At 40.2% G+C, this 14634-nt stretch overlaps 3 protein-coding genes across 3 annotated transcripts; 1 reads left to right on the forward strand and 2 right to left on the reverse strand.

The window, feature by feature from the left end:
• Positions 1-2299: 2299 nt before the first annotated feature.
• LOC137580049 (multidrug resistance protein homolog 65-like) lies at positions 2300-3313 on the forward strand. The gene is made up of 2 exons (XM_068293966.1): positions 2300-2346; positions 2522-3313. The coding sequence occupies exons 1-2, from the start codon at positions 2320-2322 to the stop codon at positions 3311-3313; spliced, it is 819 nt and encodes a 272-aa protein (XP_068150067.1). The 5' UTR covers positions 2300-2319.
• Positions 3314-3438: 125 nt separating this feature from the next.
• On the reverse strand, positions 3439-8579 carry LOC137579991 (multidrug resistance protein homolog 65-like). Its single transcript, XM_068293902.1, is given in 11 exon segments — positions 3439-3753; positions 3814-4170; positions 4247-4429; positions 4431-4626; positions 4692-5252; positions 5323-6164; positions 6216-6316; positions 6375-7158; positions 7338-7509; positions 7572-7817; positions 7889-8579. Coding segments are annotated over 11 exon segments (3975 nt in total). The 5' UTR covers positions 8221-8579; the 3' UTR covers positions 3439-3552.
• Positions 8580-9222: 643 nt separating this feature from the next.
• Positions 9223-14502, reverse strand: Mdr65 (Multi drug resistance 65). The gene is given in 12 exon segments (XM_068293688.1): positions 9223-10090; positions 10165-10531; positions 10590-10886; positions 10945-11656; positions 11716-12103; positions 12162-12719; positions 12788-13102; positions 13166-13337; positions 13398-13643; positions 13703-13902; positions 13904-14043; positions 14390-14502. Coding segments are annotated over 11 exon segments (3912 nt in total). The 5' UTR covers positions 14006-14043; positions 14390-14502; the 3' UTR covers positions 9223-9535.
• Positions 14503-14634: the final 132 nt, after the last annotated feature.

The following is a 14634-nucleotide window of genomic DNA, read 5'->3' on the forward strand; positions in this document are numbered from 1 at the left end:
AATACTAAAAATTCTCATTTTCATCAAGTTGCCATGGAGAAATTTGTTTCAGAAACCGTATAAATACGGGGACAACTCGCAGGTTTTCTCATTCAGTTACTTACTTCTGTTCGGACAACAACTGAATTAATTTTTCCTTATTCTTACAAATTAAAAGTCTACATTTAAGTCTTAAATTTATGACTTTTTAAAGAGTTTTCCTTAATATTAATAATGCCTAACCACAATAATTGAAGAGCCTTCACTTAAAGCACGGTATATACATAGGGTTAACATGACTTTGCGGCTCTTGTATGAAGACTCAGGACGACATGAAGTGTTCTCGCTCTCCTTTTTCAATTTCAGCAAAAGACTATTTTCCTTTTCTCGATTTCGAAGTTTTTTAAAGCATACATGCTTAAATATATGGCTAAATCTGAAAGCTCACTTTATTTAGAAGTCTCTTGTTTACATCACTTGATACATCGTGTAGGACAATCACTTAAAGTTTGAGTGTTAAAGCCTTTTACATTGTGGCGTTTTTTTGACTGTGATGTTTGTTTTTGATTGTGGCGTTTTAATCATGTTTCAAAGTTTCAAGTTTCAAATAATTATGCCTCGATTTATAAGGTTTGAAAACTTAAGATTAACTTGCTTTTCTTCATAAATTAAATAATTTTCCTTCTGAACGGCGCTTGTTCTGAAACCTACTTCGAATCCTTTTGTAATTAATTAAGACGTGAAATATCTTAAAATGAACTCCAATTTTTTTGATTGATTCATTGTTGAATGTTCGTGCAGGGCAGGTTAATCTTCTGAGGGCAAGTGTGGTTTGAATTGTCTTGGTGGGATTGCTCTTTTACCAGAGCACTTAAGGCATTCAGCTGCAATTGCTGGTTTTCGATCTGTTTTTGCTGATTATGTAGCATAGTTTCATTTTCTTTCTCAATTAAATGTCTAAATTTAAATCTTTAATTTATGACTTTTTAAAGATTTTTCCTTAATATTAATGTTGCCTTCACATAAAGTACGGGATATAGCTTATTTGTTGCTCATCACATCCCAAGTCTTCGGGTTCTTGGTATGTCCGTGTTTTGCGTCAGGCACATTGTGCCCAAGCTTAGCCAATTCTTCTCGGATAAAGGACAATAGGGTAGTTGGAAGATTTTTGATTTCTAGCGGAGCTACCAGTGTCCTAAAGTCCAACACACTGGATGTCATTAAAGCCATGTGTTTGACCATGGCACTGATGATGAAAGGCTCTTCGGCATTGGCGAGGATAGCAATCCTATTGACGAAATCCAGTATGGTGCTCGTCGAGGATAATGACGTTGAACGTTTTTGGATCGCATTCTCTTTGCGTTCTATTTTCGTTGAAGTGGATGTTTTCTCTTCGGTATCAGTTTACGTACTGCCACGATACCCGCCCAACATCACCGACACTAAATGTCCACATCCATGGAAGCCGCGCGCACGAGCATAAAAATACCTATACAACTCTTTTGCATAAGATATCCATAAGAGAATTTTAAAGCAGTGCCAAATTTTTCAAGCTATAGCTGGAAATTTGATCAAACTGCGTTACCTGTTGAGAGCAATAAATTCTGCTGGTTCTCTGTTATTGTACATTCTGCTTTCCGTTTTCGTTTCATATCGTGGTGATTTGCAAACGGTTTTAGCATTAGCATTTTAGGATAGAACCTATGTATATCCCGTGCTTTAATTGAAGGCTCTTCAATTATTGTGGTTAGGCATTATTAATATTAAGGAAAACTCTTTAAAAAGTCATAAATTTAAGACTTAAATGTAGACTTTTAATTTGTAAGAATAAGGAAAAATTAATTCAGTTGTTGTCCGAACAGAAGTAACTGAATGAGAAAACCTGCGAGTTGTCCCTGTATTTATACGGTTTCTGAAACAAATTTTTAGTATTATGCAACACTGAAATTTTTAGTATAATGCAACACTGTTTTATCGATAACAAATACATGAAAATTAATTGGAAACGGATGAAATTAACACTGGTCGTGAAACAATTCGCATGAGAAGAGAATTTTATGAGTCAACTTAAAGTCAGGCAATCGGATGGCATGATATGTCCAGAGATCAGAACTTTGCTGTACGAATAACTGAGTAAGTGCCACAAAATAATATAAGATCGAATCTAATTTGATTGTTTTTTTGGTTTGCTCTAGTAATATGGAGAAAATTCGAAGTGGCATTGCCGAAAATTTGGGGCATTATATTGAAATTTTATGCGAAGTGGTGCTATATGTGGTTTTATCCTTCGTCTATGGCTGGAAATTGTCTTTATCCATGTTTGCGTATATACCCTTAACCATGATTGTTAACGCTGTGGTGGCTCATGTAAGTCTAAGTCTATTGCATACTACAAAGGGGCAAATTCACTTCCTGAGATCATATTTTCGATAAATTTGACAATACGCAAAAAATATATACATACATATGTAAATTTTAGTCTCTCTTGGAATCGAACTAAACGTAACTGTTTTCCCTTTGGAATTTTCGTTTGATTTTCTAGTATCAAGGCAAGTTGACAGCTCGCGAACAAAGTTCCTATGTGAGAGCCAGCTCAGTGGTCGAGGAGGTAATCGGTGCCATTCGAACTGTGGTGGCATTCGGTGGCGAACAATCGGAATCCCAGCGTTATGACAACCTTTTGCAACCAGCTCTCAAGGCTGGCAAATGGAAGGGGGTCTTCTCCGGTCTCAGTGACACTGTGATGAAGGCCATGATGTTTATAGCCGGTGCTGGAGCCTTTTGGTATGGTGCCAATTTGATTTTATTCTATCGGAATAGTGATCTACCCATTGAGGAGAGGGAATACACTCCAGCTGTGGTTATGATTGTCATATCGGGAATTATTGTGAGTGCCAATCAATTGTCACGCACTTCGCCATTCCTTGAAACATTCGCCATGGCTCGCGGTTCTGCGTCGGCCATTTATGATGTAATTGATCGTGTATCGCTTATCGATCCTCTATCGAAGGCTGGTAAAATTTTGAATTATGGCTTGAAAGGGAATATTGAATTTCGTGATGTATTCTTTCGCTATCCGGCCCGAGAGGATGTCATCGTGTTAAGGGGTTTGAATATCACAGTCAAAGAGGGACAGACAGTGGCTCTGGTCGGCTCATCGGGATGCGGAAAATCCACTTGTCTGCAATTATTGCAACGCTTCTATGATCCAGTTTTTGGACAAGTTTTCTTGGACGGTGAAGATGTAAGAAAATATAATTTAAATTGGTTAAGATCAAATATGGCTGTTGTGGGTCAGGAACCAGTACTATTTCTAGGTACCATAGGTAAGTAATTCATTTGGGATGTTTATGCTAAGTTTCGAAAGACCCTACAAATTGGCTAAAAAGATTGCTATATATAGATCTATAGAGATATATATCATATATCTATAGATCTACTATTTACTATAGTAAGAAATTCTTTAATTGTTTCAACATTTTGTTTTATTTTCTGAATTACATAGAAAGTATATCATGCATAGGGCTTAAAGGTTTGTGTCTTGGCTAGATTATTTTGTTCACTTTTGGGTTTTTACGTGGTGTTCGTTTGACTGCGATATAATTTCGCATAGATTCCATTTTTAGACAAAAGCTGAGAGTGTGAACCCTGCTCAACAATGCGCCCAGCTTGCAGGACACATATAATATTGGCATTCTGTACTGTCGACAGGCGATGGGCAATCACAATACAAGTACGGCCCGAACAGGCAGAATCCAAGGCCTGTTGAACCACCTAAAAGGAGAACGAAGGAGGCTTAAAATTTTATTCGAAGTTGAAAAAAAAATTGCATACCCTTTCACTTTGAAAGTCCAGGGCCGAAGTGGCTTCATCTAGTAAAAGAATCTTTGGATTTCTTACCATAGCTCTGGCTATGGCTATACGTTGTTTCTGTCCTCCGGACAATTGTGTACCCTTTGAACCCAAAACAGTGTCATATTGGGCTGGTAAAGTCATTATAAAATCATGGGCATTGGCCATTTTAGCAGCCTCCATAATCTGTTGCATTGGCACTTCGCGTGAGTTATCCCCGTAGGCTATATTTTCGGCAATTGTCTTCTCAAAAAGCGAAGGCTCCTGTGATACTATGCCCAGACGTCGACGTAATGACTTCAAGCCCATATCCTGATGAATACTTTCCTGATCAATAAGCTGGCCCCAAAAGAGAGAGGGAGAAAGATTTGTAGAAATTCACAAGAGAAGGAATATAATATTTTTATGTACTTACAATCTGTCCAGCATTGGGATCATAGTAACGCATTAGTAACTGAACACATGTAGACTTGCCAGAACCCGAAGCTCCCACCAGAGCTACTGTCTGTCCTTGCAGCACGTCCAAATTGAAATTATCCAAGACCCGTAGATTGGGACGTGAGGGATATGAGAAATTCAGTTCACGATAACTGACCCCCCTGATCGACAACATTTGTCTTATTTCTGATGACATTCCCATTGAATATTTCTTTGCCCTTTGGCGATTGTATTGAAGGAGTTCGATCTATGATCTCATACATTCGATTAGCCGATAATAGAGCTGCATTGAAGGCGGGTGTAAAGGCCAGAGATTGAGCCAATATGAAGAGACCATACAACATGGTGTTGGATATTCTGTTTTGCAAATGAAATGAACAATCCATTACATGGCTATGTGAGTTATTGGTTTTTGCACTTACTTCATAATGGTCTCAAATTTAATTTTCCCATCGGCACACATATGTCCGCCATAGGTCAAGGTGACTGCATAGCCAAAGAACATTAGGGTCTTACCCAAAGAATTGACCACACCTCGCCATTTCAGGCGAGTCAATATTTGTTTCTCATATCTATCTACTTCTAGATCATAGATCTTAATCAAAGCCTCTTCTCGTCTCAGACCAGCTACTGTTCTTATTTGAGTTATTGTTTCGGTGGCTATGCGACTTGTTTCCTCTAGAACAACTTTCTCCTTCAATGCCGACTTCTCACCAAATCTTGCCTCAAAAACAATCGAAGCAATCATAAAGGGTGAGGTACTCAGGCAAATCAATGCCAATTCCCAGGAATAGGGAAAAGCAATGGAAATACTGCAAATGAAGTTCGTGAACGCCTGCAATATATTACTCAATGGAAATCCAATGGCTCCCTGGACACTAGCCGCATCGCCCGATAGACGAGCCGATAGGGCGCCGATGCTATTCTCTTTCTCATCAAACCAGCCCATTTCCTGGTGCATAATGGCACCAAATGTTTTCGATCTGGAATATAGGACGAGATAAAGGTGTATCATGAATTGGACATCTTTTAAGGTGTAATTCCAAAACTAACCGCATTCTCATGGTCAACCACACGCCGGCCAAATTGAAGAAATATGTTTGTATGAAACAAACTATACCCGCACATATACCAATCACCAGGGATATTATGGACATAGTGGCACTTTGATCCAATACCTCTTCATCGGTGGGCTGTGCCAGTGAGCCATATAATTCGGCCAATACTATGGAAAATGCTGGCATTGTGATGCCATACAAGCCAGCACATATGGCACCAATGATTAGAAAACTCCATTCTGGGCGTGCCCAAGATAAAACCCGAAAGAAGGTCTTGATATAATTAGCTGGGGGTTTCTCGTTCTTCTCTTTCTCCAATTCCTTGTGCATTTCGTTTAGTTGGCCATTAAAACCATTTAAATGCTTCATTTGAAATTCTGTATTCTTTTCCAGTGAGACTATCGAATGATTCCTTGTGTATTTTTCAGGATCTTCAAGAGATAACTTGCGCTCCTTCTCTTCCTCGAGTTCACTTAGCATTTCCTCGGCCTGATCATCGTAGGAGTGGACGGTAACCATTTTATAATAGAATCCCTGTAACTTCATTAGTTCTTCGTGCGTTCCCTGTTCGACGGATTTGCCGTTTTCTATATAGACAATACGATCGGCATATCTAATGGCCGATAGACGATGCGAGACCACCAAAGTGGTGCGTCCCTTACAGGCCTTATCCAAAGCTGATTGCACCAATTTCTCAGAATGATAATCCAAGGCCGAGGTAGCCTCATCGAGTAGCAGAATCTTTGGCTTTTGTATTAGAGCACGAGCAATGGCAATCCGCTGACGCTGTCCTCCCGACAATTGGACTCCCTTCTCACTTATATCAGTGTCATAGCCCTGTCGATGGAACAGTTAATAGACAAAAATGAATATAGCCGAATCTCTAACCTTATGAAGTGCTATGATAAAGTCATGAGCATTGGCTGCCTTGGCGGCGTCTTCCATTTCTTTATAGGTCGCATCTGGCTTGCCATGCCGTATATTTTCACCTGGTAAGAGAGAATTCTCGATTAAACTTAGCATAAACATCCCAAATCAATTACTTACCTATGGTACCTAGAAATAGTACTGGTTCCTGACCCACAACAGCCATATTTGATCTTAACCAATTTAAATTATATTTTCTTACATCTTCACCGTCCAAGAAAACTTGTCCAAAAACTGGATCATAGAAGCGTTGCAATAATTGCAGACAAGTGGATTTTCCGCATCCCGATGAGCCGACCAGAGCCACTGTCTGTCCCTCTTTGACTGTGATATTCAAACCCCTTAACACGATGACATCCTCTCGGGCCGGATAGCGAAAGAATACATCACGAAATTCAATATTCCCTTTCAAGCCATAATTCAAAATTTTACCAGCCTTCGATAGAGGATCGATAAGCGATACACGATCAATTACATCATAAATGGCCGACGCAGAACCGCGAGCCATGGCGAATGTTTCAAGGAATGGCGAAGTGCGTGACAATTGATTGGCACTCACAATAATTCCCGATATGACAATCATAACCACAGCTGGAGTGTATTCCCTCTCCTCAATGGGTAGATCACTATTCCGATAGAATAAAATCAAATTGGCACCATACCAAAAGGCTCCAGCACCGGCTATAAACATCATGGCCTTCATCACAGTGTCACTGAGACCGGAGAAGACCCCCTTCCATTTGCCAGCCTTGAGAGCTGGTTGCAAAAGGTTGTCATAACGCTGGGATTCCGATTGTTCGCCACCGAATGCCACCACAGTTCGAATGGCACCGATTACCTCCTCGACCACTGAGCTGGCTCTCACATAGGAACTTTGTTCGCGAGCTGTCAACTTGCCTTGATACTAGAAAATCAAACGAAAATTCCAAAGAGAAAACAGTTACGTTTAGTTCGATTCCAAGAGAGACTAAAATTTACATATGTATGTATGTATATATTTTTTGCGTATTGTCAAATTTATCGAAAATAGGATCTCAGGAAGTGAATTTGCCCCTTTGTAGTATGCAATAGACTTAGACTTACATGAGCCACCACAGCGTTAACAATCATGGTTAAGGGTATATACGCAAACATGGATAAAGCCAATTTCCAGCCATAGACGAAGGATAAAACCACAGATAGCACCACTTCGCATAAAATTTCAATATAATGCCCCAAATTTTCGGCAATGCCACTTCGAATTTTCTCCATATTACTAGAGCAAACCAAAAAAACAATCAAATTAGATTCGATCTTACATTATTTTGTGGCACTTACTCAGTTATTCGTACAGCAAAGTTCTGATCTTTGGACATATCATGCCATCCGATTTCCTGACTTAAAGTTGACTTGAAAAATTCTCTTCTCATGCGGACTGTGATCCGTAGGGCCAGACGATTGAAGATATCCACATAGGCAATGCCCGATACTAACATCAAAATGGAATCCAATGTTAATAGTATACCAAATGAGACACTATCTTTGCGCAATTCCTGCATATTCTCTTCATAGCTGGCATTCGTTCTAAAGGCATAGTTCAATACATATTAGAAGTTGCATATATCTGTATGTATGTAAATGCAATATATTCTTACAATATCTTGCCGCCACCAAATATGGGTAAAGCAATTGTACTCGAGCTGGTACCTGTGCCCAGGGTGCGATCAATGAACATGGCCACCAATTCGCTGTATACCACTATGGCAATGGGATAGACCAGGGCCTGCAGTATCGCCGATATGATGCCGAGTATAAGTAGAACATAATCCGATGCACGAGCATAGCGGAATAGTTGACTATAATTTGTCATCGGTGATTTAGGTGCCTTCTCTTTGGATTTAGTCTTGTTCTTTTCTGCTGATGATGTATTTTGTTGGTCTTGCTGATGTCCCTCATCGTCATCGTTTCCATTGACTTCTATTGGCATTGAACGGGGCTTTAACTATTTGACCGCAAAGGTTAATTAATAGTTAATAGACGCTAGGAACGAGGAACAACAATTCACACACACACACACACACACACACACACACGCTCACGAAATCAGGCAAGAGTTGTCTGAAACTTTTACTTAATTATTTGTTTTCTTCTTTCACCAGACAAACTCTCTTTATTTTCTCTCCCTTTTTTTTTTTTTTTTTTTGCTGTGACTCTGTTTAATTATTTCGTTTTTCACTTTTCAATTGAGGCGCGACAAGAAGATGACAAAAAAAAAAACAGAAGAAATTCTTTCGTTTTGTTTTCCTTTGGCTTTGATGTGTTTTCCCTTTGAAATGCAGACTTCAACTAATGTCTCGCCCGCTGAAGTCGTTCGACTTTTATCAATTCAAGAGCAGAGAAAGAGAGAGATTCTGGGCAGATACGGTTCAGCATGTCTAATAATTTTCTATGATGGCATTTGATTAATATCAATTGAATTGATTTTGCTCAAGGTTTCTAGCCAATGACTTGCGAAAATACCGAAAAATTAAAAACGCATAATAGGTGTAAAAAGTTAGGTCAAAATATGACAAAAATTCCTGCATAATTTCATAGAGACAACAAAATAAAAACCATATTATAGTATATATACCTATATATGTATGTACATATATAGTGGTATTTGCAATTAGATTGGCCTCGACTCGTTCAGATTATATGGCATTGACCGTGACTTTTTGGCGCTAGAAAATTGTATGTACATATATGATAAGATATGGCCACTAATAATGTAAGATTGATGTAAAGTATGAGATACTGTTAGAAAACTAAAGTCAAGTCAAGACGCAGAAATGGAATAGATAAGATATACAGATGTACATACGGCATAGAGAAAAGAAGGGGAAAACAAAAACAAATAGATAAAATCTAGTGCAACAATAAAATATGTAAATATTCTTGTCTATATGATTTGTTTTCAAATCTTCATTGTCAATTAAAAGTCAATCAGTTTGTGTGAAAAATCTTTATTACACATATAATATGGTGATCAAATCTTATAAATAATATTAGAGTATTTCAAAAGTTTATTTAAATTAATTTACAAAAAAAATTAAACAAAAAAAAAATGTATACAAATTGGTGCGGCGATCTTTTAATATTTTTTGAGAATAAGTTTTATCAGAGTTTAAACAGAGAGAAGAAGAATAATTTTGACTTCATAATCTCTTAAATTTTTGGGAAATTGCTTTACCTGGATATCTAAATGTTTATATTTATTTGGCAATTCAAATGCCTTTTTGATCTTTTCTTGCAAATTCGAATCAATCCGCTTTCTGAGTCTTGTGCAGTTTAGCATAGATGCCACCCTGTGCAATCAATTGCATGTGATTACCCTGCTCGACAATTTCACCGCCCTGTACAACGCATATAATATCGGCATTCTGTATAGTTGACAAACGATGAGCGATTACAATACAAGTGCGACCCGAACAGGCCGAATCCAAGGCCTGTTGGACCAGTTGTTCACTCTGCAGATCCAAGGCGGAAGTGGCCTCATCGAGTAGCAGGATCTTTGGATTTCTCACCAAGGCCCGAGCAATGGCAATGCGCTGCTTTTGTCCACCCGACAATTGAGTGCCGCGAGCACCCATGCGTGTGTCATAACCATTGGGCAGGGATATAATGAAACTATGAGCATTGGCGCTCTTGGCAGCGGCTATAACTTCCGCCATCGAGACGGCACGTCGATTGTCTCCGTAGGCTATATTCTCGGCTATGGACCGCTCGAAGAGGGTTGGCTCCTGAGCGACAATACCCAGACGGCTGCGTACTCCGTCAAGAGTCAAATCATGTTGGATGTCATCGTGATCAATGTGCTGGCAGGAAAGAAGAAATCATCTCTTAATCAATGAAGTTCGTCAAAAGAAATCTATGAGATTTCAATGCTCACAATCGAACCACTATCTGGATCATAGTAGCGTTGCAATAGCTGAACACATGTGGATTTGCCGCAACCCGAATGTCCTACAAGGGCTACAGTTTGACCTCGAAGGACCTCCAAATTCAAACCGTTCAAAATTTTGGCATCCGGCCGTGTGGGATAATGGAATTCAATGTCACGATATCGCACACCCTCAAAGAGATTCAACTGCTTGGCCAAAGTGTTTCTGATAGTACCCATGGGAGAGACAATACGTGGTTTGCGATCGAGTATTTGGAATAGACGATGAGCGGCCACCAAGGCGGCGGTAAATGCCGGTGTAAAGGCCAAGGATTGGGCCAACATCATGGAACCATATAAAAGTGTTTCCGATACTCTGCAAAGGCGAAAGTTTATGAAATAAAATGGATCAGAAGTCCACTTACTTCACTTACTTGATAATATCCTGGAAGGGCAATTGTCCCTCAGAGACCAAAACTCCACCATAACAGAGGGCCACAGCATAGGCAAAGAAGGCCGATGCCTGCATGGTGGAATTTAGAATGCCTCGCCAGCGTAATTTCTGTCTAATTTGTCGCTCCACACGTTGGATCTCGATGGTATATTCCCTTATGACATCAGCCTCACGTCTCAAGCCGGCAACTGTACGAATATTGGCTATGGACTCAGTGGCTATGCGACAAGCCTCCTCCAGAATTTGTTTCTCTCTCACCAGAGCCGTTGACATCATTCTAAGGAAAATGGAAACGTATTCAATCCGTTGTGGTGAAAAATTTCAATAATACTCACTTGGCCTCCAAAATAACTGAGCCAACAATAATGGGACAATTGGCCAAACATAATAGGGCCAATTTCCAACTGTAATACATGGATACGGTAACACCGGAAATGAAATTGGATAATGCCTGAATCATGCCACTCAATGGATAACCAATTGCTCCCTGAACACCAGCCGCCTCACCAGACAATCTTGCCGATAAAGCGCCCACCGAATTCTGTTCATCATCGAACCAACCGATCTCCTGACTGACCATAGCCTTAAAGGCCATTGCTCGCATCCGTGTGGTTAACCAGATGCCAGCATAATTGAATAGATATGTTTGCAAGAAGCAAATCAACCCCGTGATGACAGCCAATCCCAGGCAGGACCAGGATAGCACAGCAGTGCGGCTGAGAGCAACGCTTTCATCTTCTTCTGCCAGAGCAGCATAGAATTCACCAAAAATAACAGAGAAAGCTGGATAGAGGCATCCCACAGCTATGGAACTAATGCCACCCAAAATTAGATAACACCATTCGGGACGAGAGAGTCGAACTATTCTGGCGAAAATGTGAAAGAAATTGGGCTTCTCGGCTGGTTCGTTCGATTGCTGGATGCCATTTGTATCCTTGGAATTTAATCTAACAATCGGTTCGTCGAATTGTACACTATTCTTTTGATTCTTTTCAAAATTGAGGGGACTCGTCTCAAAGGATTTCTCATATAGAGCCATACTCTTGCCTGAGAGTTTAAATTTAAAGTCAATTGTGAACTCCTCGGGGAATATTCTTATTACTTACGTTTAGTTTCATCGATATTCTCTTCCTTCTCGGTCTCATCGGGCATTTGAATATCCCCGGCCCGCACCATACTGTAGTAGGCACCCTCCAATGCCATTAGATCATCATGTGAGCCCTCCTCGAGGACCTTACCCTCGTGTATGAACACGATTTTATCGGCACCCCTAATGGCAGATAAGCGATGTGATACCACAATGGTGGTGCGTCCTTTGCTAGCCAAGTCCAGAGCCTGTTGTACCTGCTTCTCCGACTGATAATCCAGGGCAGAGGTTGCCTCGTCGAGTAAAAGGATCTTTGGATTCTGTATCAAAGCACGGGCAATGGCAATTCGTTGCTTCTGGCCACCAGATAATTGTGAGCCACGTTCACCTATCATAGTCCGATAGCTCTAAAAATCAAGCAAAGATCACTACCATTTCTAGTTATGGAGGGATAATCAAACTTACCTCGGGTAAACTGGTGATAAATTCATGAGCTCCTGCTTGAGTGGCCGCCGCTTCGATTTCCTTTTGTGTGGCATTTGGTTTGCCATAGCTGATATTTTGCGCTATGGAACCCAAGAACAATACTGGCTCCTGACCCACAACAGCAATATTCGAACGCAGCCATTGTATATTGTATTTCCTGATGTCCAAGTCATCCAAGAGAACCGAACCAAAAACTGGATCATAGAATCTTTGCAGCAATTGGACACATGTGGATTTACCGCAACCAGATGAACCAACTAGAGCCACTGTCTGACCAGCTCGGATCTTGATGTTCAAGCCGCGATGAACTATAACCTCTGGTCTTGAGGGATAACGAAAGAAGACATCCTGAAATTCAACATCTCCCCTCAAACCATAGTTCAAGAGTTTGCCATCTGTAGATAGGGGATCAATTTTAGATGGCAGATCAATGACCTTGAACAAATTTGTTGCACATCCTCGGGCAGTGGCGAAACTCTCCAAAAATGGTGCAGTTCTCGCAATATTATCAGCTCCCACAATAATACCAAAGAAGGCCTAGAAGCATATGTTGTGGATATGTATAGTTGGCCAGTAATATTTGTATGTAAATCTTGTCCACTTACAATCATTAAAATAGCTGGAGTATATTCCTTATCCTCAACATTACGATCGTCTAGAATTAGATTTACACCATACCAAAATGCACCGGCACAGGATAAAAAGAGCATGGACTTCAATACAGCATCGGATAGACCCGAGAAGGCACCCTTCCATTGACTGGCCTTACGGGCGGGCACTAGGAAATTCTCAAAACGTTCAACTTCCGCCTTCTCACCACCAAATGAGACCACTGTGCGTATGGCACTCAATATCTCTTCAGCCAAATTGCCAGCTCCGGCATATGACTCTTGTTCACGGGCCGTCAGTTTACCTTGAAACTAATCAAATAAGCAGTGAATGGTGGAATCAATCGATCGCAGAAAAAAATTATGTATACGCACCTTGGCCACATAAATATTGACCACTATGACCAGGGGTATATACGAGCTGACAGCTAAGGTCAATTTCCAGCCATAGGCAAAAGATATGGCCACAGTTATAATGAAGCCGACAATAAGATAAAGAAAGTGTCCCACCTTTTCCGATATGCCATCACGTATTTTTTCAATATCACTAGGAATCGAATTATTAATAAAATTTGTAATCTATGGATCATTCCTTTTTGAAACTTACTCAGTCATGCTTTGGGCAAAGTTCTGTTTGGAAGCCAAATCATGCCAGCCAATATCCTGTCGCATTACGGCCGTAAACAATTTGATTCTCATGCGTGTTACCTGTCGCAGGGCAACAAAATTGAATATATCCACCGAAAATATGCCCGAAATGAACATAACAACCGATGCAATGGTTAGCAATATGCCATATGAGATGGAATCATCATATAAAGCGGCATTATTCTCCGCTCGTGTGGCATTGACTCTGTAAATGAGATCGGGACATCTAAAGGCTTAAGGAAGAGCAAACCAAATTCTACTCACAATACTTTGCCACCGCCAAAAAGAGGCAAGGCATTTACATTGGAACTAGTACCATAATCCATGGCACGATCCACAAGCATGGAAGTGAATTCACTATAAATGATGACCACAGCTGGCAAAGTTAGAGCCTTGATGCAGCACATGATGAAACCGATGAATAGCCAAAAGAGTTCGCCCCATGTCGAGAATCGAAACAATTGCCAAAAAGCTTATCGAAGGACCCGACTCCAAGCCAGCGGCTACGGGTATTTCCTCCAAGGATTTTGCCTCGCCCGATGTCGAAGAGATGTCATCGCGATCCATCGCTTTGACGTGTGTGAGCGTTTAACACAATTATCGATCTGTAATGTACAACACATTTTTCTTTATCTCTATCTCACTCTCACTGTCACTCTTTCTCTCTCTCTCTCTCTCCGTTCTTTGATCATTTTTTCGTGTCAGACAAGACGAGACGCAACGCCAAAAAGGTTAATTCAATTAAGCAAACACTGCTGGCTGCCTGCTTACTTGAATGTTATAAGATTTTTTGTTTTTGCTCTGCTTGGAATCCATTATAATGTTTGCTTTTTTCTATTGACCCTTAGGGTTAACAAGTAATAGAATTCCATATAAGTATTGCATATATGTACACATAAATATCAATTGCGGCTCCCTATGGCTCCATTTTGCTTACACCTCTTGGCCCACCTTTTGCTTGATTGTTGGTCCTTTATCTTGAAGACTTTCTCAATGATTATATAGAGTGTATATACAAAGAGTAACTAGTTCTGCTGATGCTTCCGATCTTGTTTGCTCGCTGGCTAGAGCTTGACTGACTGGCCAACCGCCTTGGGGCATTCATTTAAATTTCTGATTACAGTTAAAGTTCAAATTTTCAATTGATCGTCGTATCATATTGCTCTTGGATTCTCGGCCATTGATTGCCAACCTTC

This window comes from Drosophila tropicalis, unplaced genomic scaffold (assembly GCF_018151085.1).
Source record: "Drosophila tropicalis isolate 14030-0801.00 unplaced genomic scaffold, ASM1815108v1 contig_805, whole genome shotgun sequence".
Taxonomy (NCBI): Eukaryota; Metazoa; Arthropoda; class Insecta; order Diptera; family Drosophilidae; genus Drosophila; species Drosophila tropicalis.

What these genes read in the sequence shown, in the direction of transcription:
- LOC137580049 (XM_068293966.1), top strand. Translation starts at nt 2,320, where the DNA reads ATGATTGTTAACGCTGTGGTGGCTCAT. An exon ending in TTAACGCTGTGGTGGCTCAT is followed by an intron (nt 2,347 to 2,521) that starts GTAAGTCTAAGT and finishes TTGATTTTCTAG; the next exon opens with TATCAAGGCAAGTTGACAGC.